Raw genomic sequence first — 26,778 nt, forward strand, 5'->3', positions numbered from 1 at the left:
CCTTGTGATGCATCAGTCTTCTCTTGGTCTGGGAGCATCTCAGCACAGAAACCTCAAGTCCAAAGGACGTGCTCTGCTCCTGGCACTGTTTTCTTGGTGCTATGAGGTCCCCCTGTCTCTCTGTTTGTTCCTCTCTTTTATCTTTCAAAAGAGATTGACTTAAGACACTAATCTTTTAGAGCTCATCAATGTAACTGTCACTAATCCATCTCATTACATCATAATGATAGAATTTACAATACAGGGAAATCACATCAGATGACAAAATGGTTGACAATCATTACAATACCGGGAATTATGACCGAGCCAAGCTGACAGACATTTTTGGGGGACACAATTCAATTTATGACAAGGAGTCATCCCAGGGGCCACTAGAAAAAATGCTTACTCGAGTGTTCTGAGATAGTCTGACTCTAAAGTAGACTGGAACTATTGGATAGCAGTAAGAAGGACCCCTAAGACATTCAAGGTAACAACAGAGGAGAGTTAATAGGTAAGCTAAGCTTTAGCTTTTAGACAATACACAACTGTAATAGCAAGGTTTTTTAAGCTGTTGATATTTGGACACCCCAGAAAACCAAACCCACTGCTGTCAAGTCGATTCCAACTTATAGCCACCCTATAAGGTTTCCAAGGCTGTGTATCTCTATGGAAGCAGACTGCCACATCTTTCTCCCAAGGTGCCACTGGTGGTTTTGAACCACCGACCTTTCGGTTAGCAGCCAAGTGCTTTAACCACTGCACCACCAGGGCTCTTATTTAGATACTATTTTTGGTAAACCATAAATTTAGTTTTGTAGGAAGTACTGAATTTACATTTCAAAAGCACTAAGTCCCACCACATTTCCCTGTGCCTAACATTCTTATTGGAGTGCCTGGGTGGTGCAAATAGTTAAAGCACTTGGCTGCTAACTGAAAGGTTGGAGGTTCCAGTCCACCCAGAGGCACCTCAGAAGAAAGGCCTGGAGATCTACTTTTGAAAAATCAGCACCTGAAAACTCTACAGAGAACAGTTCTACTCTGTCACACGAGGTCAACCCCACAGCAAATGGTAACATTCTTATTATATTAATACTAGCAGCGTAAACCATATCTATTGACCCTGAATATGCAAATGAGAGCATGAAGTCAGGCTTCCTAGGCTTAAATTCTGGCTCTACTATTTATTAAGTCTTCTCTTGTCTGTGCCTCAGTTTCCCTTTCTATAAAATGAGGATAATAGTAATAATATCTCACAGAACTGTTGTCAGGAGTAAAACATTTAAAGGAATGCTTGGTCCAGAATAAGCATTAAATTAATGTTTGCTGCTACTGTTGTAACTAAAAAAATTATTATTTCTATTATTATGCTAGAATATAAGGCAGAGAGGTACTTGCTTTTGCGCGTTGGTATATCCCAGAACAGTGACTGGCACAGAGCAGAAATTCAGTAAATGTCTGGTTTAATTATTACGTGATAAGCCCTGTGACGCGTGTTTCCTATGTATTATTGTATTTATGCCTCACTATAATGTTACATGAAGCCCTGGCAGGACAGAGGTTAAGAGTTTGGCTGAATTAACAAAACAGTCGGCAGTTTGAATCTACCAGCTGCTGCTTGGAAACCCTATGGGGCAGTTCTACTCTTGTCCTGTAGGGTCTGTATGAGTTGGAATTGACTCTTTGGCAATGGGTTTGGTTTGGTTCATAATGTTACAAGGTAGATACTATTATATCCTTATCATTATTTTTAATATCCTTATTTTACTGATAGGAAATAGGGACTTGTATATGGATCAAATCACTTTCTAAGGTCACAAAGGACTTATAAACTCAGGTTTATTGGATACTAAACTCCATGCTCGACTATTTCCTATCATACACTGAATTTTAAAGATTTTTTTCACTTAGAGAGATCCTGTAAAAAATTCTGGAAGGACAATAAAAACCTTTTAGAGACAGTATCCAGACTTGACGCTGGGAAAAAGATAGTTGCATCTACATAACTACTTGTGTCCTAAATGAGTGCATTCTTACCACTGGCCTTGCTTGGCTTTGGACTTGAACTGGCAGCCCTCTTTGCAGTGGGGACTACTGGATGTCCATCTCTGTGTTGTAAAAAGAGAAAACGTAATGGCAATGTTTAAAATATATTTGTTGTAAATATTCTTTGAACCTACTGTTAACTATTTAGCCTCAGGAGTTTTACTCTGGATGGGCCTCAGGAAGTTCAGACACCCCCTGAAACTGTAGACGAAACTCCGAAGAGTCATCTTCTGTGTATTTTCTAGAGGGAGATATTCTTAACACTTCTTTACATAATCTTTCTTTGAGTTTCAGTTCAACACATCACCATATTTTCCCCTCCCACTTAAAACACTGGTAATATTCATAATCTAATTACAATTCAATTAAAAGATAACTTAGGAGTTATTTATATACTTAAAGTACTCAATACATGTTTTTCTTTTAAATTATTTAAAGTAAACATCTAGACAAAATATTTATATTCAAAGAATTATACAAATAGTATCACCCAAAGTGAGAAACAGTCAAAAAAGAAATATGCCTCCAAGGGTATGTCAATTTTTTTTCACATGTTGCTGTGAAAAATTAGCATAGCACCCTTACACGAAAATACCTCTGAGGGGAGGGTGTGGCTGACAAACATAGAAGGAGCTGTTATTTTTGTAAAAATACGGTAATGTAAAGCCTTGTCCTTATAGAAACAAACAATTAGTATGCAAACTCATCAGTAGGCAATCTCATTGTTGCTGGAGCCCTGGTAGCAAAGTGGTTAAAGAGTTCAGCTGCTAACCAAAAGGTTGGCAGTTCAATCCACCAGCCACTCTTTGGAAGCCCTATAGGGCAGTTCTACTCTGTCCATAGGGTTGCTTTGAGTCAGAATTGACTCAACAGCTACAGGTTTCGTTTTGGGTTCTCATTGTTGCTGATGCTTGGAAAAGGGAGGTTGCCTAAGATGTACAATGTTGGGAGAAGCAATTTGCCAAGAGCTCTGTATGTTCTTGCTAGGTAGGCCAAGAATGCAAGGCCGTTTTTCAAGGTTGTGTTCCTTCAACCTTGAGGGATGAAGTAACCTACCCCATGGAAAAATCAGGCTTCTTACAGGCTGCTATGCAGAGGCAGGTTCCCCAGGCTCAGTGTTCCTCTCCTGTAACGTAACCCACTGCATGTGCAGGTGTCCACTAGGCCCACACGCATCACCTCTATGGACTTGGGGGGCATGAGGAGCAAATATAAACATCATGCTCATTCTGCTTGCCATGCCATTAGAAATAAAGTCCTTTGTCTCTGATCTAGGAGTCTCATGTTTTCTGCCAGGCTAACTTATTAGCTTGTAAATAAGGTAAAATCTCAGACCCTTCACAGTTCTTGATATACAGATCATTACCACAAATATATACCCCTTCCATTTTTGCTACCCTGTAGATCTTAAAGAGGGCAGACATATACAATAGTGGAGAGAACACTGGAAGAAGAATGAAGGGGAAAGTAATTGTGGTTACTACTATTAATCTTCAGTGAATACAGCTAAGATAAAAAAAAGACATAAGAAAGTGATTTCAGGGATAGGTTGAAGGATGCTCTACTGATTTTGAGGGAAAATATTCAGCTAGACTTATGGGTAGCAGAGATGCTGATTCTCACAAAAATATTTTCCAGGTTGTTTGAAGAGTTCCCCCCCCCCACTAATTATTTAGAAGAATCTGGGAAAATAACTGTCAATCCAGTTTTTAGAAATATATAAAGAATCAGGTCAGAGATTACATTCAAGGAAAAAATTACACAATTAAAAAGTTCAGAAGGAACACAAATTTATTATCAAATGATTAAATTAATATATTTCTGTATTTTTAAAGATACACTATATAACACTTACCATGTATCACAGATACAAATATAATTTTTCCCTTCATATATTGTAACTCTGTAGTCTAGAAAGCCTGAATTCATGTACATTTTCTCAATTTATTTCACAATATGTGAAAGAAAAGTTGCTATTAGCATTTTTTAGAAGGTGAAACTGTTAGGAGGTATACTGGATGTGGTAGTTCAGCCATCATTCTTGGTAGACATGAGGCTGGGGTAGGACTGACCACGTCCCAACTCTGAGAATGGGCTGTGATAGGCCTAGGTTGATCAATATATTCTTATCTCTTTGCCTCAATTCAGGGATTGGCAATAATCTACGCCTAAGCTAATCAGCACATAGTACTCACTTTACAATTGTGATTGGTGGAATTTTTCTTTTCTTTGAAGATTGCTCTCGATGGTGTGCATGCAGGTGTGAGGCATGAAAACTGATGCAGCCATTTGACTATCATAAAGGAAGCCATCCTGAGGATGAAGCTGATATACAGAAGAGGGAGGAACTGAAAATAGCAAAGAAATGGAGCCAGAGCCCTGATCAAATTTCACCTGAAGACCACCTCTCTCTGAATTTTTTCAGTCATATAAGCAACAAATTCCCTTTCTTGTTCAAACCAATTTGAAATGGATTTTCTGTTTGTCTATTGCTGTCAATTCCGACTCACAGGGCAGAGAAGGGCAGAGGAGAACTGCCTCATAGGGTTTCCAAGGCTGTAATCTTTATGGAAGCAGAGTGTCACATCTTTCTCCCCTGGAACGGCTGGAGGGCCCTAACTGCTGATCTTTCAATTAGCAGCTGAGTGCTTAACCACTGCGCCACCAGGGCAAAACACTCTAACTGGTAAATGTGGTACTCCCTCTATTAACTGCAAGCATATATCCAAACATTTACCCACTCAATGTGCTTTGAGAATCAACTGTCTATCAGGAAATTTGTTCTAACTTTACTAATCTTTGCCACTATACTCTGCGAATGAACTAACTCAGGAATATTTTTTAAGAGAACATAAGAATAACAAGCTAAAGTGCATGGGCACATGTGCTTACGCTTACACACACACACACACACACACACCCTACAAATAGTTGCAAAGTACCTTGTTGCTTTCAGCACCACTGAAGGAAGTGACATGTCTAATGCTCTCTTAACTTCTTCCAAGGTCATTCCTTGTGTGCTGACTCCATTCACACAATGGATTATGTCTAATAGCTGGAGATTACCCTCAATGGCTGCAACTGACCTTGGGTTGATATCATTAATATATATCACTTGATGAATGGTGTTGTGACCTCCAGATAAGGAAAAACCTTCGGAGAATAGAAAATATTTTTATTTCCTCAGTCATAAGAGTACTTTTCTTAATCCACCCAAGAAAATCATTCCGTATAAGGCTTGAAATTGCTTTACCCAACTCCTCCTTGTTGCATGTTAATGCAATGTCAGGTAACAAATGAGGCAACACTGGCATCCTGGGTAAGTCGAGAACTCGTCCGAGCACTAATCGGACTGTCTTTGGTGCAGCTCGAAGCAGGTTCACTGCATCTGTGTGAGTCATGTTTGTAACATCTGCATCATTAACCTAAAAAATGAGAAAGGGCCAAAGTAGGACTACAATTTTTGGGGCAGAGAAGCTAAGTTGCCAAGAAAATATTTTCCTAACTTTTTATATAGTATATATTAGCCAGTAAGAGATTCAAAATAAAGAGTGGTCTGCATTTATTGTTACCCCTTACTCTGGAATTCATAAGCACAATGGGATGAAAATGTAAAATACATAACAAATACATATTATTTTTCTAATAAAGGAAATTTATCCTCTTACTAATTTCAGAAACTTTCTGTGACTGAGACTCGAGACAGCTTCTTTTATGCTTTGAGATCAAAGGGACTTTCAAACTTAAAAAGAATTTTAAATGTCTCACCTTTATGAGGCGGTCCCCTGGTTTTAGCCTTCCATCACTTTTAGCCGGATCCTGAATGACATCATGGACATAACAACCAACACTCTGATTGCCTTTGGTTACTGTAAAACCCAGGCTTCCTTTTTCGGATTTAATCAGGGTAATGAGGAGTTCTACTTCCTAAGGGAAGAAAACAGTAATTCCTTCAGGTTGTCTATTTTGCCATACAGACAAACAGTAGGCAGAGTACTATTATTTCCTTTGATCAACAGAGGAGGAAACGGAGGACTAAAAGCTTTATTAACTTGCCCAAATGAAGAAGCCAAGTCAGTCCAACTCTAGATAGAATGTCCCCCAGATAGAAGCTGGGTTTAAATATGTCCTGTGTTTGCCTAGAGATAGCTGAGACAGAACTTACTAAGGGTTCCACTCTTGTACTTTCAGGATAAATAAGGACATAGTATGGTTATACTTTACGATTAAAGAATACTTTTCTTGGAGGGAAGGTTCAGGAAAATGCTTCATATATTTCTAAACTACCAAAATAGATGCTAAGAGCAACAAAAGAGAATTGTTCTGTTTTTGTAAAAATATGAAGTTTTTGGGTGGTTAAATGTCACATCTTCATTTATTTGTGTAAAAAAAATTTTTTTTTTTTAAAGATTTCAACTGAAATGTAGAGACTGACAAATTTTCTAAGGAAATCATTCAAAGTCTATGTTCCTCTATTACTGAGAATGAAACTCAAACTGTAGATCACACACATGCTCTCTCACAAACCCTACCTAATTATAGGAAAACATAAAATTTACAAAGAGAAATGCCAAAATGTTTATGGCTTTGGAGAGGTGAGATTATAGGCGGTTTTAATATTCTTTCTCCTTATTTTCTGATTTTTCTACAGCAAATTCTACTTGGATGATTAAAACAATACTGAAAAAGGCTTACTTTCAATCAGTGTAAAGGATACGATGTTAGGAAATTTAGTCTCAAAACTAAAAATGTAAGTTTTGAAGTACTAGAGCTATTATTAAAATTAAAGGATTCTATTTGGATGCAAAAAAAGTATGAAAGATAAAAAAAATTACATTGAAAGTTGATTAAATTATAATAAGTAACTCATTAGAATGTGGGAAATAAGCAAAAATAATATTTACTAAGTGTCTTACTTTGTACCAGGCACTGTACTAGATGCTTACCTAGGTCTTTCATTTAATCCTCACCACAAACCTATGAGGATACTAGCTCCATTTTATAGCTGAAGCCACTAAATCTCAGAAAAATTAAGTAATTTGTACCCAGGTTTTTTTGTCTGTTTTCTCAGCTATACAGCAGATATATAAACATTCATTAGACACAGATATGAAGCTACTCTAAAAGACAGTCTTTCCCCAACTAAAAAGACATTGTGTGTATCTGTATTTTACTTGAGTAAATATAGAATTATTTTAATACAATGGAAATAACTCACCAGCTCAAAGTCTTCAAGGTAGTTTTCAGAGTCATTTTTCAAGGATGACAAGTCTCCTTGCCTACTAGGCTCAGAACTGTCATGTATATGATATTTATCCATTGAATTGGAGGAAGCAGATTCTGGTTGGTTTTGACAACTCTGTCCAGGAGTCACATCCAGTGGTAGAGGGGAAGGAGGATTACTACAAAGAAAAGTATTTTTCAAATACATTTCAATATCAATATTTTAAGTGTGTGCCATAAACAAATGTTAAGTATTTGAAAATGCTTAACAAATACTTATATTTAATTATCATTAAGATCCTAGCTACTTTTTGTCTGATTGTGAACAATGGACTCATTTCACATCTGTTATATATATGCTAACATTACCAATTTATTACCCATTCAGATTCTATTTTGAAGAAGCTCTTTAAGCTGTGTGAATCAGTAAGACAGGTTAAATGCAATAGTTTTGATGCCTGTTCTATTAATTCAAGGTTGAAGCTGCTGTTACCAAAAGCCAAATGTATGCATCAAGATAATAAGAAAAAGAGAAAATAAAGAAGGAATAAAATTCTTACTCTTGATGTTATTTCAGAAGAGATGATAGGGGGAATAAAACACGAAGAAATGACTGGACTTGGATATACTCAAAGACATAAATAGACTGTAAAATGTATGAATAATTATTATGAGATATAGACGTAATCTTTCTCCTTGCACTCCTCTTGCTTTCAATCATTTCTCCTTCCCCCATCTTCTATACCCTTTTATTTCCTACCTTTTGCAAACTCTCAACCCCCTCCCTCTCTCTTTCCCTTTGTATTTCTGCTGTCTACTTATCCATCCAACACTACTTAAATAAGTTTCTTCTCTTTCTGGTTAAGGTGAAATATAACCTTGCCAACTGCTAGTGAATATGCCCAAGAGGGAAGCAAGGCTCAGGCTGAATGGATAGACATACTTGTTTGCTAATTAAAACTGCCAGAACAGTTAGACATCCAATAGGGGCATCATCTGCCTAAGCACTGTGAAGTTTACAGATAGACACATTTCATTCTTACAGAAATGTTTGTTGCTGCTACCGTTACTAAAAACAGACAGTTGCTTCAAGTGGTACACATAATATTGACAATACCTGTGCTCAAGTTCCTGTTTATTGGGTATTTCCTGAGGATAGTAAAACATGGTACAAATGGCATCTTCGTGACTCCTGGACGCTTCATGGTGACCCTGTGCCTGTGATACTATGTTGCTTAGAGTCTGACGCAAGGCGGAACTCCAGCTCATACTTGACATCTTTGTTGGAGCTTTCACTAAATCATCTTCTCCACTCCCACTGCTGTCACTATAACTGTCTCTTCTGGATGGGGATTTGCATTGTTTCTTGCTTTTGTCAGACATTTCATTTTCATCTGAGCTGGTGCCTTGCTCCACACATGATGGTTGAGAAAGGTCTTTACTGCTGTTTGGAAGTACTTGTGCTGGAGAGTGTAGTGGGGTCTATAATGGAGACATTTAAAAAGACAACAGTGTAACATATTAATTTTAGAAACACTTAATTGAAAATGAACATGTTGAACAATGGTACTTTCTATTAATATATTCAATTAATTTTCAGATTATAAAAGTAATTTATGCTCATTACAGAATAAAAATATATATATATAAAAATGACAACTGTTAATAGTTTGCAACTTAAACTTTAAATCAGAATTAGAGTTATATTATATATTGTACTTTTTATCCTGCGTTTAAAATTTAAGGCTTCTATCATCAGTATTTTTCTGAGGTCCTTAAATGTGCTTTGAAAACAACAATTTTAGTAACGGTATAATAGTCCTACACATGGATATACCTTTAATTTATTTTAGTATTTTCCTTTTACTGGATACGGAAGTCATTTTTAGCTTTCACTATTAATAGAAACCTAGAACTTTGTATGCAAATTTTCACCTGAGTTTCTGTTATTTCCTTGTAATTTTCTATACTATCAAAACATACAGCATTTTTATATGTCTTGTTAAATATTTCCAAATTGCTTTCCAGAAAGACTGTATCAATTTATACACTCACCAAAAGGGTTCCACTCAATTCTTCCTGCCTGGTGCCAAAAATCAATGTAGTCTTTTAAAATGCTATTTATAATGTATCTTAGAGAAATGTTACTTTCCTATTAATATTTCTTTTATGGCCTCTGTTCATACCCAGGAGTCACCACTTACTGGTAGTGGAGCACTATGCTAACTAGACAGCCCAAAGGCAGTCTTTCTTCAATTACACTGTTATTCATCTCTGTACGGACTCCTACCTATCAGTATGCAATTTATAAATAAAATGCATTTTTGATCCTGTCGCTATTTCTTGACCTAAGAAAAGGAAATGGACAAACATATCCCATTCTCTGTGATTTTTAGTGTTAAAAAAAAAGACTACAAATCTTAAATAACCTTCATTTTTGTCTGAACTAGTTTAGAATAAAAATTTAGTTTTCTAAGTTTGGTTCAATGAAGAAATAGACAAAAAGTGTTTTGTTCTGTTTCGAAGCCATTATTTTATACCCTTTTCCATTTATACTTAGAAAAGAAATTCCTGAAATCCTAAAATTCTAGAATTCTAGAATTGGAAGGTATAGAACAGAAAGTGAATTTATTACAAATATAGAAAGCAATCAGAGAGGCTAAGTGACACAAGATAACACTCTTAGCTTAAGACATAACTAGGTACAAAGCTCAGGAGATCAATCAATGATGAAATTACTACAGCTGATTAGTTAATCTCTAAATTAATATTCTCTAAAAATATAAGGTGTATCTCATAGGTCTCACCAAAAGAGCAGTATTAATTTCAGGTAGCACACCGAGTGGAGGTCGGCAAAGAAGCAAGGATACTTCTGGAGATGTTCCCCTAAGAGTGGATACGACTTCCTGTGGGTATGATAAATGAAAATCAAGATACAGTTAAATCAGAATTATGAAATTGTCCTGAAAGGCCAATCGGTCTCATCATTAAAAATGTTACACTCTACAAGCTAGGTGGTGCTCACCTGCTGAGGCAGTCCTTTCAAAGAGACTCCATTCACTTTCAAGATAACATCTCCCACATCAATTTTTCCACTTTCTGCTGCTGGTTGTCCGGGGAAGAGCTTTTTAACCCTTACTATGCTGGTATTCATTTGCTCAGGTATAAGATTATCTTCTCGTGAAAAACTGAATCCTAGGCCTGAGCTATTTTTAAACAATTTTACCTCAAATGTATTTTCTGGAGAAAAAAGATGTAAAAAATTAAATATTCTTAACATGCTATATATAAATATGGACATACACACATGTATACTTTCAGATGGATTAAAAAAAACCCCACTGTTCCACAATATTTACCCATTTATTGCTATGAATGCTTATACTATATTTAAGCCTTATTTCACACTCTCTATCACTAAACTGAAGGAGCCCTGAGGGCACAGTGGTTAAAGCACTCAGCTGCTAACCAAAAGGTTGCCAGTTCGAACTCACCAGCCGTTCCGTGGGAGAAAGATGTGGCAGTCGGCTTCTGCTTCCACAAAAATTACAGCCTTGGAAACCCTATGGGACAGCTGTACTCTGTCCTATAGGGTTACTATGAGCCAGCACTGACCTGATGGCAGTGGGTTTGATTTGGTTTTATCACTAAATTAAGTCAGAATCCACTAGATGGCACACAACAACATCATCATTAAATTAATAAAACTTAAGGAACTAAGCCACATAGACATAAAAGGGGTTCTAAAAGCAGGGTTCTAAAAATGGAATTATGCTTCTATCCCATGTGTTTTAAGAGGGAGGCAAGATGGCAGTGTAAGCAGCTACATGCTCTTGTCTCTCCACAACAAAAACAGAAAACACCAAGCCAATATAGGGGAATTTATGATCTCAGAACTCTGGAAATCAATCAAAGAATTACAGCATCTGAACAAACACTGAACTAAGAAAAAGCCTGCTCTCAAAGGGTAGGAATATTTTCTTTTTTCTCTTTTACTGCAGACACCTCCCCCTACCTTCATGGCAGTGGGCATTGTGGAAAAGGCTGCTGCTGTGGTGAAGAACTGTGACCTGCATTCCCAGACAGGGGCACACTCTCTGGCTTGGAAGTGCGTGGAATAGTCTTTGCTTTAGGCAGCAGACTGTTGCGTCTGTCTTTTCATACCTGTCTGGGGGCTGCTTGAAGGACTGAGGGGTGAAGAACAAAGCCCACAGGTGTGCCACCCACACTTAATCAAACAGGACTGATTAGTGTGTTTGAAGCATACTGAAGCACAGACTTGGCTTCTAAGGCTGGAGTGAAAATGTCTCACAGAATTTTGAACTTTCAGTAGCAGTGTGTAACTATGCAAAATGACGGTGTCAGGAGTTCTAGAAGTCCAACCCTCTACCTATATAACAATAGCACTGGAAAGAGCAATTGAAATCAACTATTTTGAAACTGAGGAACTGGGTGAGACACTTAGTTCAACCAGGGGAGTGCCTGATGAAGGGACAAACTGCTGACCTTTCCTATGTGAACCACATGCACCAGCAGCCACCAGCCCCATTCCTCAGCCCCTGTGTGCTCGTGGAGTTAGTGGTCTGTGTTCCTAGACTAGGGTACCAGGGTGGGCAATTCTCTAAGAATTTTGAGTTACACAGTCTGTACAGTTGGGTTGGTCTGATAGTGCCTTGAGGGATGGATGCAGACCACTGGGAGTGGTTTTGGACCTGTCTTAGAAATAGCTTCACCCTGCTGGCAGATTCAAAGGGCTAGAGAGCCCTCTGGTGAAATCTATCAAGCTACTGACTGATTGCAAAAATAAGAGAACTGGAACACATACTTTACAAATTTAGCTTGGAAAAGTCACTAAACAAAAATTTGACTACAGCTTTAATTAAGGAACAGCAGCAATCCCTGAGGAGTGGGAAAAATCACGTATTTATTTTCTGCTTTTTGTTGTTTGTTCCTTCCCTGAAGTGCAAAGTATCTCCTTTCAAACACTAGCTGGCCATGGGCTTCAGAAAGGAATCCTCAGAGTTCACACCATGTTTTGGAAGGCAGTCTTTGTAAAAGTAATCAGGGGAGGTTGCTGAGCAGACAAACTATTACAGTCTTCAAAAATTATAGGTAAAGAAACAGATAGATCAATGAATAACTGCAATCCCTGGGAAAGGGAAAGAATGTGTTCCAGAATTAGCACATTAACATGTTCCAGTTTCGAAAACAACCACAACAAAAATCACAAGGCATACAAAGAAAAGGAAAGGATGGCCCACTCGAAAGAACAATGTGAAGAGACAGAAATGATTCCTATGGAAGTCTGAATAATGGACAAATTAGAAAACTTTAAAACAACAATATTAAACATGCTCAAAGAACTAAACAAAAAAACAGACAATGAACTACAGGAAATCAAGAAAACGATGCAGGAACAAAATGAAAATTTCAATAAAGAGATCCCATCCCATTGTTGTCAAGTCGATTCCAACTCATAGTGACCCTATAAGACAGAGTAGAACTGCCCCATAGGGTTTCCAAGGGGCACCTGGTGCATTTGAGCTGCCAACCTTTTGGTTAGCAGCTGTAGCTCTTAATCACTATGCCACCAGGGTTTCCAATAAAGAGACAGAAACTATAAAAGAGAATTAAACAGAAACACTGGAGCTAAAATATACGATAAATGAAGTAAAAAATTCATTAGAAGGGTCTTAACAACAGTTTTGAGATGGCAGAAGAAAGAATCAGCGAATTAGAGGATAAGGCAATTAAAATTATTGAGACTGAACAGTAATAGGAGAAAAAGATAAAGAAAATGAAGAAAAACCTAATGGAATTGTGGGACACCAACAAAGGAACTAAAAAATTTATCATGGGACTCCCAGAAAAAGATGAGAAAGGGAGAGAAAGAATATTTGAAAACATAATGGCAGAAAACTTTCCTAATCTGATGAAGGACATAAATGTAGAAATCCAAGAAGCTCAACAAACTCTAAGTAGAATATACCTAAAGAGATCCACACCAAGACACAATATAATCAAGCTTTCAAAAACCAAAGATACAGAGAGAATCCTGAAAGCAGCAAAAGAGAAACAAAATGTCACATAAAAAGAGATCCTCAATAAGACTAAATGCTGATTTCTCTTCAGGAATATTGGAGGTCAGAAGACAGTGGAATGACATATTTAAAGTGCTGAAAGAAACAAGTGTCAAACAGCAATACCAGCAAAAGCTCCCTTCAAAAATGAGGGTAAAATTAAGAAATTCTCAGATAAACAAAAGCTGAGAAAGTCTGCTACCACTAGACCTGTCTTAAAAGAAATTCTAAAGGGAGTTCGTCAGACGAAAAGGAAAGGACACTAGACGGTAACTCAAAGCTATACAGAGGGGAAAAAGAAAAAGATCTTCATTAAAGGTAATTTCACGGACAAGTCTAAGGTCCTGTTTTAAGGTATTCTGATTGGTAATTCTAGTTGTTATGCCCTTCATGCTTTATAATGACAAACGCAAACTAAAATAATAATAATAAGCATACATTTATGATACAGAGCACCTGATATATAAAGATGTAATAAGGGATAACAACAACAAAAGGGGAGAGGGAGGAGTGGTACAGGAATAGAGCCTTTTGTATGTTACTGAAATTAAGTTGGTATAAATTTAAAGCAGGTTGTTATAAATGTAAGACATTAAATGTGATCCTCATGGTAACCACAAAGAAAATATCTAATAAATATACACAAAAGGAAAGTAGAAGAGAATTAAAATGGTTCACTACAAAAAAATCAACAAAATACAAATGTTGGTAGTACTGAAGGAAATGAGGGGACAAAGAAGGTATTGTTGTTTGTTGTTAGGTGCCGTCGAGTCGGTTCCAACTCATAGCAACCCTACGGGACAGAGCAGAACTGCCCCATAGGGTTTCCAAGGAGCGGCTGGTGGATTTGAACTGCTGATCTTTTGATTAGCAGCTGAGCTCTTAAGCACGATGCCACCAGGGCTCCAAGGAAGGTATAAAACACACAAAAAACAAATAACAAAATGGCAGAAGTTAAGTTTTTCTTTATCAGTAATTCCCAGGAATGTAGATAAACTAAACACTCTAATCAAAAGGCAGAGAGTAGCAGAATGGATTAAAAAAACATGACACAACTACATGCTGTCCACAAGAGACACATCTTAGGCCCAAAGACACAAATAGGTTGAAAGTAAAAGGATGGAAAAAAAATTTCATGTACATAGTAACCAAAAAAGAGCCAGGATAGAGATTTTAATATCAGATAAAATAGAGTTTAAGTCAAAATCGATTATAAGAGACAAAGAGGGGCATTACATAATGATAGAAAGGTCAATTCTTCAAGAAGATATACCAATCATAAATAGACATGCACCTAACATGAGAGCCCCAAAATATATAAAGCAAACACAGACAGAATTGAAGGGAGAAATAGTTCTACAATAATAGTTGGAGATTTCAATACACCATTTTGAATAATGGACAGAACATCTAGAAACAAGACTAATAAGGAAATAAATAAGTCAGACACAAAAAGACAAATATTATATGATCTCACTTATATGAAATATGTAGAATAGGCAAATACACAGAGACCAGAGTTCACTGGTGGATACCAAGGGTGGATGGGAGAAGGAAAAGGGGGTGGGTATTGCTTGAGGGTTGCAGAGATTTTATTAAGGGTGATTAAAAAAAAAATTGGAAATGGATAGTGGTGATTGTTGCACAACACAGTGAATGCAATTAATGTCACCGAATTGTACATGTTAAAATTGTTGAAATGTTTTGTTACATATATTTTACCACAATTTTATCAGGATGCTATTGCCATTTATCCGGATTAACACTGCACCTCACCAAAGCATTGAAATGTCAACTTGTTTCCCATAGCCTCCTCTTCTTACCCATCTCTCTCCCATTATATTCCTGAATTTCTCTCATACTTCTTCTTTACTTGATTTTTCCCTTTCTTCTCTGTTATTATATAGTCTTTTTTTCTCTAATTTAATTTTTATTGTGGTGAAAGGAGCTACGGGGAGGCTATAGAGAAAGCTATGGAAGGTAGGTTGACCTTTTAATGCTTTGATAAGGTATACTGTTAATCCAGATAAATGACAATAGCATTCTGATAAACTCCTTGTCAGCAAAAAAAAAAAAAAAAAATAAGTAAAAACAATAACAAGAAAAAAAAATTAAAAACATTTTTAAAGAAAGAGTGGTGGAAAAAATAAAGAATAAAGGGTAGTGATGGTGGTGATAAAGTGAGTAGGTTAACTTAATTTTAATAATAATCAGGAAAAATAGTATAGGCTGGATTATTTTTAACTCCTTATTTTTGGGATACATTCACAGTTGCTAACATTTGTTTGATCAAGTAGTGACTTGCACAAACAAAAAACAAAACAGTGACTGTATACCATTACCATGATTTATAAAGTAAAGGACATTTTAACCCATTAAAAGGAAGACAATCTCAGAATAAAAGGTAGTCCTGTAATATGAATACATTCGGCCTTAAGAAAAATTCACTGCTAAATCCTTCTTAATTTTCTTACTTCGCTACTGATCAGTGATAGATCCAAAGACTGGAATAGTTTTAAAAAAAGAACCAATATCTGGGAACTATTATGTGAATTTCTGCCCAGAGTTACCTTCCCACATCTATAAAATTAAACAGAAACACAGAAAACTTACGGGTCTAGGTTTCACATGAGTTTGAAGTCATTCTTCTGGGTATTTATACTATTTTTTTCCCTTACCAAATTTCACTTTGAACTTTATCACTATTTAAGCAGGATAAGATTATCATAATCTGCTCCATGCATACATTCATTATCTGGAATCTTTCAGACTCTAAGAGCTGCTAATAGAAGAATGTATCTTTTTATATTCAGTACTGTGCTGATTCAGATTATTATTTACAGTTGACAAGAATAATTAAAGAGACTAGGGCATGAATTGTGATCTAATGTGTAAAAATAAAATTTTGAATAAGCCAGGGATAATTTCAATGTGAGATGATGATACAATCTCCCAAGGTCTGACCTTCAGTGACAAAGCTGTAGTCTTTGACATGAGTTGTTTTCTTCACCATTTTTTCTTCGGCTTGACCTTGGGCATCCGGCTCCGGAAGGGTGCACTGTGGGGTTACAGGGACATGTTCTTTGGATGGTAGAGACTGTCCCTTTTCTAACAACAGATGGACCACCTGGAAAAGTTAATTAAGATGAATTATAAGAAAACAGATAACTTTTCAGGACTTTGTGTGGTTGATGGTATAAAATCATTTAAAGTAACTACCTGGCCTACCACAACATAGGTAGAAGGAGAAAAAAATGGGACAAAAAGCAAGCGATTAAAATTTTCAAAATCAAGCTTTTATTACCATCTGTATAAAAAGATCACTGATTAAAAAGAAAAAGTCTATTACAAAATTAACATAACCATGTTATGTAAGATTTGGATACTAGGAAAGAATCGCCTATATACTAGAATATAAAACCATTATAAATAATTTGGCAAACTTCCTAAAATGAATTTAGCATTGAGGCTAAAAAATGACTAGGAATAAAAATCACTAGTAAATAGTAAATGTTTATGAAATAATTAAAAAATGTAATGTTGATCCCACCCCCCACCCAATGAGATATAAAAAATCAGCTTCTTCAGTCAAAACCTCTTGTCATAATATTTGCTCTTCAATTTGGAGGGAAAAAACTCAGAGTGTTACATGAATCCGGCTTGGTTTCCTGATTAACAAATCTAGAGATCTCAGTGAGACTGATATTATTCACATATTATTATGTCTTTCTAGGTTATTTTGAAAGGTTGGTATAATGATCTATTACCTGTCCTGTATTTCTCAGTGTTTCCACAGCTTGCTTATGGGTAGCTCCTTCCAGACTAACTCCATTGACAGCTAGCACACGATCACCTTGATATAATTCATAAAGAAACAAAAAATAAAATAACAAAAATTCTACAAGCTCTTTCACACCTTGTGGGCTTACTTTGTATTATCTTGTTTGAGGAAAGACAAAATCTGGACAAAATAATATCACAGTTCTTTATTTAATATGTTATTTAAATTCTTTCTCCCATCTATGGCTAATTTTAGGGAAATATCCTTATGAAAATCAATTTAAATCACTAGAAAAGATAAATTGAACTACAACTGTAGACAGATTGGAGAGAAGTCCCTACTTAGTTCCTATTAGAAATGTACATGTCATGGATGTTACAAGGGTATCTCCCTCCTCTATTCTCTGGCAATGTGCTTCTGAGCAAGTGCAACGCATTAATGAAAATACTGTCTAGTTACTTTCTGATACCAGAATATAAGCTAGAAAGAAATAATAAAGTTATTTCATATTATAAATTGAAGACCTAGATCACCTCTCTAATTTCTTATCTATTTGTTGAAGTGATATCCACACACATAACTCCTACACATACATAAACACTATACCTTTGTGTATTCTACCATCAGACTCTGCTGCTCCGTTAGGAATAACAGCTTTCACATAAATGCCACCATGCCTGACACTGGTATTCACACCTCCCTAAGCAGAAAAAGACAAATAAAATTTTCTTAATATGAAAAAATTCAGTCATCCTCTTTCAAATCTGAGACCTAGAAAGCATTCAGGTCATCAGCCAAAGTAGCAGCATCAAGTCAGCATATGCAATTACTTCAAAATCCAAGAACATTTCTAGCTAATCTTTTCAAATATCAAACCAGTTTCTTTTTAGTAAAACTCCATTCAATTAAAAAAAGATTACAACATGCTAGATTTTGACTATGTGAGGAATTGCTTTTCTTTTGTTAAGTCTACATCATGCATTATAAGCAAGCAGAAAGCAAAATCTACCCATGCAAAATTAACTTGACAACTATCAGAACAAAAAAGTATATGAAATAATATATTTCCGATCATATTTACTAATCTGAAAGCAAATTCCATAAATCAAAGAAAAAGAAGTTTTCTTTCATTTCAAAAGGCTTTGGTAGAGAAGTTAATTTATAGTGCAGATCAGATCTAATGAGTGGAGTTTCTACCTACTGTGGACATGTAGTACTTATTTCCCTTCACAACAGGAAGAAATAAAAATCTAAAGAAATTAAGGGCAAAAGGAAAGGGTTACAGTATTTTAAAATGTGCTAGAAAGTCAGTTTTTCTTTTTGATCTCAATATATTACAAGTTAACACTGCGTCATGCAAAGAGTTAAGCACTTGACTACTAGCTGAAAGATTGGTGGTTTGAACCCACCCAGTGGCACCATATAAGAAAGGCCTGACGATCTGCTTCCAATAGATTAGAGTCTTAAAAACCCTATGGAGTAGTTCTACTTTTCACACATGGGGTCGCTATGAGTTGGAATTGACTTGATGGCAACCATAATAAACCGTATTTCCAAATGGCTTTTTATAACTATCCACATCCTTCAAATGTGATATATAATAACATTACAATTCAGGGTCTAGTATCTTCATTCATAAAAGTTATTTTATCAATAGTCTATGCTCATTTTTAACCACCTTAAAACTACATATATTCCTAGGGTACCTCAAATTTTAAGATCCTAAACATGTTTACAAGATACATATTATGAAGAAATAAAGGGCATATAAATGTATATTATCTTTCATTATTCATGGTGTAAGTGGAAGATGTATCATTTCATTATTCCATGCTCATGCAGAAGCTACTAAGTATACAGGAAGCATAAATATTAACTTTGCATTTTACAAGTTTTATAATCAGATTAAAGAAGTATGAAGTCTTCGGGAAAAAACATTTGTCTAATTTTTTTGAACCACAAGAAAAACTGAATTAACACACTCAATTAAAAAAAGTGTTAAGATATGATTCAATTTTTAAATTTTGGAAATATTTGACAAGTGTCCCTTTTGAAGCAAAATGATTCAATTAATAAGTTGGCATACAAGAGGCTTCTGGAAATCGAGAAAACATTTGAAAACCTTGTCAAACAGTACCGTGACACTTATCCCCAAGCTGTTATCATTTTTAGTCAGCTCAACCTCAAAGATATCTCCAGGTTTAGGAGGTGATGAAGAAAAAATTTTTAAATTCATTTTGTTGGATGTATTCATTGAGGAGGAAGTTTCCTTAACAAAGAAGAAGAAAAAAAGGATTTCTTGTTAGAGTCAAAATGAATTATTATTGGAAGGTCAGTATATTTTTGGAAAAATAAAAAAATAATAAGATATTAAGGCTAGAGTGAATTAGAGAACATCTAGTTCAAGGTCTTCATATTTTATGGTTGAGGAAACTAAGGCCCAGAAATAAAAGGGCTTGCTACAGGTCAAACAGCTAGCTATAGCAGAGAGAAGCCTGGAACTCAATTCAAACCTGGCTGTTATATAATCCTTACCCAGTGCTTTTTATAGTCCCAAATTTGGAAAGAACTTCCATTTCCCTTAAAAATCAGTATTTATCAAGTGGTAGCTATCACCTTAAGGAGCTATGCTGGCACAATGTTTAAAGTCCTTGGTTGCTAACTGAAAGGTCATAGGTTTGAACCCACTGTGGGAGAAAAATGGGGCACAATCTGCTCGCTTAAAGATTACAGCCTCAGAAATTCTATGAGGCAGCTCTACTCTGTCATGTAGGGTCACTATGAGTCGGAATCGACTGCATGGCTCACAACAGTAGTTATCACCTTGGTCTCTAAGATGAGTAGGCTTCATGTTTACTCTGCTTATGTTTACAAATCTGACATAAACATAGATAATGCAAATGTAAGATTGTCTTAAGAATCTTTAACTCAGTTTATCATACGAAAAAGCCCTTGTACTTTTCAAATTTGAGATATAGAATTTATATATGAACAGTAAAATAAAAAATGCAAAGTTTTCTTTCTTAATAGTACCTGTGCTTTATGTCAACAAAGCTGAAAAGTGACTGCCATCTGACTGAACTATACACAGAAGCTAAACCCCAATTATAAGGGTATAACCCTCTCGTCAGTAATATTGAGTTTTCAGTGAATAACGGACATAAAGTTCCTTTCTAAAACTGCTTGTGAATGTGAATTTAAATTTACATCATTTCTAGGGAAACATTTCTCAGAAACTTTTCAATGTTCTTAATTATTAATTCAGAACTTCAGAAGATTTTAGGCTATCAATAGTAAAGTCAACTGTCCATCATAGGAACTATTAGGAACAATTTGTTTTTTAGATATTTAAGTTCTCTTATTAACATAAACATTAAATATTCAGGAGAAAAACAACTTGTAAGAAAACAATCATAATCTGATTACTCTCTCCGTGTTATCAGGTAGCAAATTCCCAGAATAAAAGCTATTTCAGAGTTAGTATTTAAAGCTTCTAATTTCTCTGAAAGTTAGCATCAAATGCAGCAGCGGTTAGCAGCAGAAGGTATAAAACTATTTCTCCTTCCCAGAATATGTGAATAGTTTATAATAGATTATTCTGCCCTGTAATATTTTTGTTGTTGCTTGTTTTGTTAAATGAAAAAAAAAAAAAGATTAAAATTCACTATGCCTTTTTTGATGTCTGATGATCCTGACTGCTAGAATAGGTAGCTTCATCCATGTCTGAATCGCCACGATCGGAGTAATCTGTCACATCAGAAATGCCTGGTTTTTTAGCTGTGCTTCGGCTACTGTCAATGGAAATTCTCTTTTTCTCAGAAGCTTTGGATATTACAGATGAGGAAGGGCTGCCATGCTGTGATTCCTTCCAGGTTCGGTCACCTCCATGGCTGGCAAGGAAGCCATTTACTTGGCTCTGGGACAAGCTGGCACTCTCAGTTCTGGAATCTTGAGAACTCAGGCTTCCTTCCCGCAGGCCTCCAGGCAGCCCAAATGAGCTGTCTGAGATGTGCCTCAGGGTACCATGTGGCCAGTGACGATCTTCGGAAGAAGAATCTATAGTACCATCTTGCAGGTAGGAAGGTTTCTTCAGGTAGTTTTTCATTCCATTGGCAAGATGCACAGGAGTGGAAGGCACTAAAAATTAAAATCCATCAATGAGAATAACAAATTAGTGACACACCTATGTGCTTCTACACATGTACAATTTTCTCTGAAGAATGTTGGGAGAGTTCACACATGATAACAGATACGAAGCACTGGACCCAGGGCCTGGAAGCATAGCAGGGACCCAGTAAATGTTGGATTCTGCTCCCTACTTTGGTTTTTACGGCAACTCCTACAAAAATGTGTACCTCCTTCACACAAGCCCCTCATTTCCATTCTCAAAGACCATTTCAGAGCCCTGGTGGTGCAGTGGTTAAGAGCTTGGCTGCTAACCAAAAGGTCGGCAGTTCAAATCCACCAGCTGCCCCTTGGAAACTCTATAGAGCAGTTCTACTCTGTCCTATAGGGTCGCTATGAGTTGCAACTGACTCAATGGCAATGGGTTAAGACCATTTCATATCAGACTCTTTTGAGACTTTTCTGATTTCCTAACCAGAACTATACTTTAAACATTAAGCTTTCAACTTTTATTGAGAATGGATACCAAAAAATAATCACATGAAGCTCTCTGCAGGGATGAAAAGCCTTCTCTGATCCCCATACAAGGTAAAGTTCCCATTTTATATGTTCTCTTGGCACCCTGGACTTCTTTCTAACACCAGGGCTTCAACACTTATCATAGCTGTAACTAAAACCTTATTTGTCTAGATAGATATCCAATACTTATCTCCCCTGATAAAGAACATGCTCCACGAGGGTGGAGGTTCTGTGTCTTATACCATACAGGCACTCAATAAATATACATTGAACCAATGAATGAATTTTCTAGAAAATACTTATTAAAAACAAAATTAAGGTGGAAGTCCCTTAGAGCTTTGCTCAAAAGAAAATGAGTTTCTTTTGCATTTAGATGCTCCTTTAACTAAAATAACGGTGTATAATGAAACTGAATAATTCACTTTTTTTGGGGGGGAACATGGGGGTCTTGACTGCCAGCAACTCAGAGATAAGCTATAACATTTTCAACCGTAGTCGTCTTCCTCTGCCTAAGATAACAACACTACAATTAGATAGTAAGGTTCTTGTGTGCAGTGGTGGTATCTTTTATTTCCCTTCTATCTATTGTGTTTGTTCACAGTAAACAAGCATTTAAAATATTATAGTGTGAGAGTGTGTGTGTGTGTGTGTGTGTGTGTGTGTATTGGACAATGAGTTAGGAAGACCAAAGAAAAACTGATGCCTTTGAATTATGGTGTTGGTGAAGAATATTGAATATACCACGGACTGCCAAAAGAATGAACAAATCTGTCTTGAAGAAGTACAGTCAGAATGCTCCTTAGAGGCAAGGATGGTGAGACTTCATCTCACATACTTTGGACATGTTATCAGGAGGGATCACTCCCTAGAGAAGGACATCATGCCTGGTAAAGTAGGAGGTCAGTGAAAGAGAGGAAATCATCAACGAGGTGGACTGAGACAGTGGCTGCAACAATGGGCTCAAGCATAACAAGATCACAAGGATGGCGCCAGACTGGGCAGTGTTTCGTTCTGTTGTGCATAGTGTCGCTGTGACTCAGAACCGACTTCGACGGCACCTAATAACAGCAACATGTATATATATAAAAAATATTTAGTAAATTACAAAAACCACAGTAAAAATGGCTTATCTATGTAAAACTTATAAACTGTTGCAATATCCTAGGATTCATATGTGCAAAGTTTAAGAAAGTTTTACAATGTCAAACCACTGAACGAAATGAGATGTGGACGTGTTTTTAGTCCTCTAATTTATTGTAACTAAAGTTACGCCTAAAATTCATTATCTAAACATGTTTTTCAGCTAAATTTTTACTAGTTCTTTTAAATACTTCCCAGTATCTTTGGAATGAAAGTACCTTACATATATCTAGCACTTCAGTGTTTAAAAATAATACTACTAATGAAGACAGCTAAAACTTACATTTAAGTGCATAATATGTGTCAGGCAATGTGATAATTCTTTACATGCATTATTTCTTTTAATTTTCATAATCTATAAGATACGCATTTTTATATTCACCATTTGATATATGAACAGTGAAGCTTAGAAAGCTCAGGTGATTTGCTCAAGATACAGAGTTTTAAGTGGTCAAGGAGACAGAATTTGACCCTAGATAGCCTGATTCTGGAGCCCTCCCTATTGCCCATGATGCTGTACTGCTGCACACACACTGGGTGTACTTCTTTCATCAACACTGCCCCATCACTTGACACTCATCAGAACTCGGCAAGGCAGACAGGAGAAAGCAGAGATCACTGTTTTCCCTTTAAAAACAAACAAACAAACAAAAAACCGGGATGCAAGAACACTTAAGTCATATAGCTAATATGTAGCACAAGCAAGGCTCAAACCCCGATCTTCTGATCTCTGTCAAGTGCCTTCCTCCTACGACATGCTAATGGCAGGGATTAAGAGACAAAATGGTATGGTCTTGTTTTTGAATTTCTGGTTTGTTGTTTATTTTTTCCTTTTTGTAATCTGCTTCAGTATAGGACTTTATAGAAAGAATTCCATTTCTGACTTGATCTAAAAAGGGCTGGAACACACTAAATGCGCAAAATTTATTCCAGTGACATCAACTTTGCACAATGAAACTGTTTTTCTGCATATGTCACTAAAGAGCAATGAGACAGAAAACTTGGAAATGACGAATGAAAAAGTTATACTGATGGACAAAATTAAAGCACCAAGAACTATACATATCAAATTGCCAGAAAGGAAATAAGAAACCTAAATCCAGTTTATTGGGCCAATATATTAAAGCTGTTGTGAAAAGTGAACTAGAATACACTAACTAAGAAACATTCACAACTTTACCTTTGGATATTTTTTCTTTTGGCTGAGAGATAACAAGTGTCACATCTTCAGGTGCGTTTTGCAAAATCTCATTTGCAGCATGGTGGCTGACCCCCTCCAGACTCACACTATTCACAGATATCAAACGGTCCCCTGTACAAAGAGATCAAGTGACTCTCAACAATCCAGTATATCCAACAACAAAGAAAAACGCGTGCTAACTCTTAGAGACGTCACACCCCTCAGTTTTGGCTTGTTCCTAAGTTCTGCTTTTGCCACCTGTGCAAATTCATGCCTTTTGGTAAGCACTTAGGAAAATTTCAAAATGTCAAGTACCTGGCTTTAAGCATCCATCCAAGTCAGCTGGTCCTCCGGGGGTAATTGAGCTGATAAATACACCTAGATCCAGTCTTCCCATCTTCTCCCCACCAATAATTTGAAATCCTATGAAGTAGCACATTTTAATAAGATCTCCATGATACCGGTGCTTTCAATGACTAAGGACTAGCCTGCTTGAAACACAGGAGTGTGGAGAGTCCCTATAGGAAATATGATTGAAGGGGAACTCCTGTGAGGTGGAACCATCTGTTAAATTTAGTCAGTGTGAAGTTATTGCTTTTAGGCATTTCCCTGGAGTTTCCGGAGGGGTCAGGTAGAGTGATGAAGTTGTGCATGTGCAACAGTATCTTGATCAGAAGTGGGCTGGTCTCAATGCCAAAGTCTATGCTATACCCTTCTTCTCTTGGAATTCTCACAGACCTTTAAGAATCTCACAGTGACTTACCCAAGTCATACTTTGCATCTTTTTTCAGGTTCACCAAGGTGATCTCTCTTTCTGGTGAAGATACAATGCTCCATCTTTTGTGTAGCACATCTATTGGAAATTTAGAATTTTAAAATAAAACAGAATACGTTCAGACATAAAGACTGTCAGTTTGTTCCAATTTAAATGTTAACAAGGCTTGTCAAGATATTGTTCAGTCACTTAAAAAAATATATTTTAAAGTTACTGATATTGCTATCATCTTAAATTTTTATGACAACTTATAGTTCACAAAGTAACTATGTGTTATCACATTTATTCATCATAAAATGTTTCTTGTGAAATAAGTATATTTCAGTTTCAAATGAGTAAATAAATCTCAAGAGGTTAAATGATTTGAGCAGGTTTATTTAGCTAGCACAGGAAAGAGCTGAATCTTAAACTTAGGTTTTCTTACTCCATATCTCTTTCTGTACAGCACAGTTGACTACCTAAATTTCACAATTCCAATATATTAGGAATTTCACTCTAATGAAAAGTTGACATTTTTATTTATGAGCAAAATATTCCTGATAAGTTCTAGAGTAAACAGCAACAATAAGAACCTGGATCTATTTTTTAATATCCCACTAATAACGACCTGTCTAGCACATTTAGGTTCTCAAAAGTTTTGCATTCATTTCTGATTTTTTTAATAAAACAATTTAATGAGGTAGGTAAAGCCATTTTTAACTGTTGTTTTGTAGATGAGCAATACAGTTTGTGACATGTTCCACATTACAACTAGTATCACTGCCCAGTAAAATACCAGAAGTCAGTAACTGATAAATGCTAGTTAATTAAATGTCAGCACCAGAACTAGAATTTACTTTTTCTTATTTCCACTTAGGTTTTTTTTTTTTAAAAAAGTATTTAAATAGGCTAATCATTCAGAAATAACCCCTTAATTAAACTAATAAATATGCCACTTAATTGTCATGTTAATAAAGTCAATTTACCTACTTTCCAATCCAAGCATTTAAACACATACACACACACACACAAGCTTCTTAGGTCAATCACAATTTGACAGTTCAAACTGGTCTGTGTATGAAGATGGTGGTGGTGGTGAGTTCGTTCAAAACATTCATAAAGATATTTTTGAAAGTTCAACTCCACACAGTGGTGCTAAGCATATTGCAGCTTTCTGAAAATTAAAGATTATGGCTTCACTAAAGTGTAAACCAGGATTTCCTTGAGCCTTTATATGCATTTTTGTAACAACCACATCCCTGCGAACACAGACTTTATTTCTGTACTTGTCAGCATATGACCCTCTGATATAAAATGATATTAATGTGCTATTAAAAAAAAAACTAGTAACTTTGTTATACAACATGTATTAATGCTTAAATGATGTGTAAATTGGGATACTTATATTCTAGAAATAATCTTCTTTTGTTTCAGAAAACAACAAGCATTCACTCCCAGGAGTGAACTGACATTAACTTTGTTGCTTAAGAATCATTTCAGTGCAAGTGGGCCGGCTCCCTGTAATATACATGCCCCTGTTCTATTGCTTCTTTTTGACCTGTGTTGTGTTGTTGTTAGGTGCCGCTCAGTCGGTTCCGACTCACAGCAACCCCATGTACAACAGAACGAAACACTGCCTGGTCCTGAGTCTTCCTCACAGTCTTGCTATGTTGAGCCCATCGTTGCAGCCACTGTGTTAATCCATCTCATAGACAATCTTCTTCTTTTCTGATGACCCTTCACTTTATCAAGCATTTGTCCTATACTTAGTCAATAACTAAGTAGCAATCCAGTATTTCTAATGTATTAAGTAGCAATTCAGTATTTTTAATAACTTTATTATTGAGGTTCCAAAAAATATCAGGGGACAACGGTGTGAAGAGCCTTATATGTTGGATATTTCTAAGCAAAAAGCCCATCATTATTTAATGCCTAGTTTAATGAAATTATC

At 36.1% G+C, this 26,778-nt stretch overlaps 1 protein-coding gene across 1 annotated transcript in view; it reads right to left on the reverse strand.

Annotated features, from left to right (window-relative positions):
• PTPN13 (protein tyrosine phosphatase non-receptor type 13) overlaps positions 1-26,778 on the reverse strand; it is a 192,920-nt gene that overhangs the window by 43,129 nt on the left and 123,013 nt on the right. Inside the window, exons 20-35 of the mRNA XM_023725318.1 lie at positions 24,837-24,926; positions 24,389-24,496; positions 24,074-24,205; positions 20,780-21,246; positions 19,247-19,378; positions 17,716-17,809; positions 17,096-17,181; positions 16,293-16,455; positions 10,274-10,488; positions 10,056-10,154; positions 8,366-8,730; positions 7,244-7,427; positions 5,794-5,952; positions 5,279-5,450; positions 4,968-5,178; positions 2,017-2,087 (exon numbers count right to left, since the gene is read on the reverse strand). Coding sequence (XP_023581086.1) covers positions 2,017-2,087; positions 4,968-5,178; positions 5,279-5,450; positions 5,794-5,952; positions 7,244-7,427; positions 8,366-8,730; positions 10,056-10,154; positions 10,274-10,488; positions 16,293-16,455; positions 17,096-17,181; positions 17,716-17,809; positions 19,247-19,378; positions 20,780-21,246; positions 24,074-24,205; positions 24,389-24,496; positions 24,837-24,926 — 2,748 coding nt within the window. The remainder of the gene's footprint in view (positions 1-2,016; positions 2,088-4,967; positions 5,179-5,278; positions 5,451-5,793; positions 5,953-7,243; positions 7,428-8,365; positions 8,731-10,055; positions 10,155-10,273; positions 10,489-16,292; positions 16,456-17,095; positions 17,182-17,715; positions 17,810-19,246; positions 19,379-20,779; positions 21,247-24,073; positions 24,206-24,388; positions 24,497-24,836; positions 24,927-26,778) is intronic.

The sequence above is a fragment of the Trichechus manatus genome, unplaced genomic scaffold, assembly GCF_000243295.1.
Source record: "Trichechus manatus latirostris isolate Lorelei unplaced genomic scaffold, TriManLat1.0 scaffold00296, whole genome shotgun sequence".
Classification (NCBI taxonomy): Eukaryota; Metazoa; Chordata; class Mammalia; order Sirenia; family Trichechidae; genus Trichechus; species Trichechus manatus.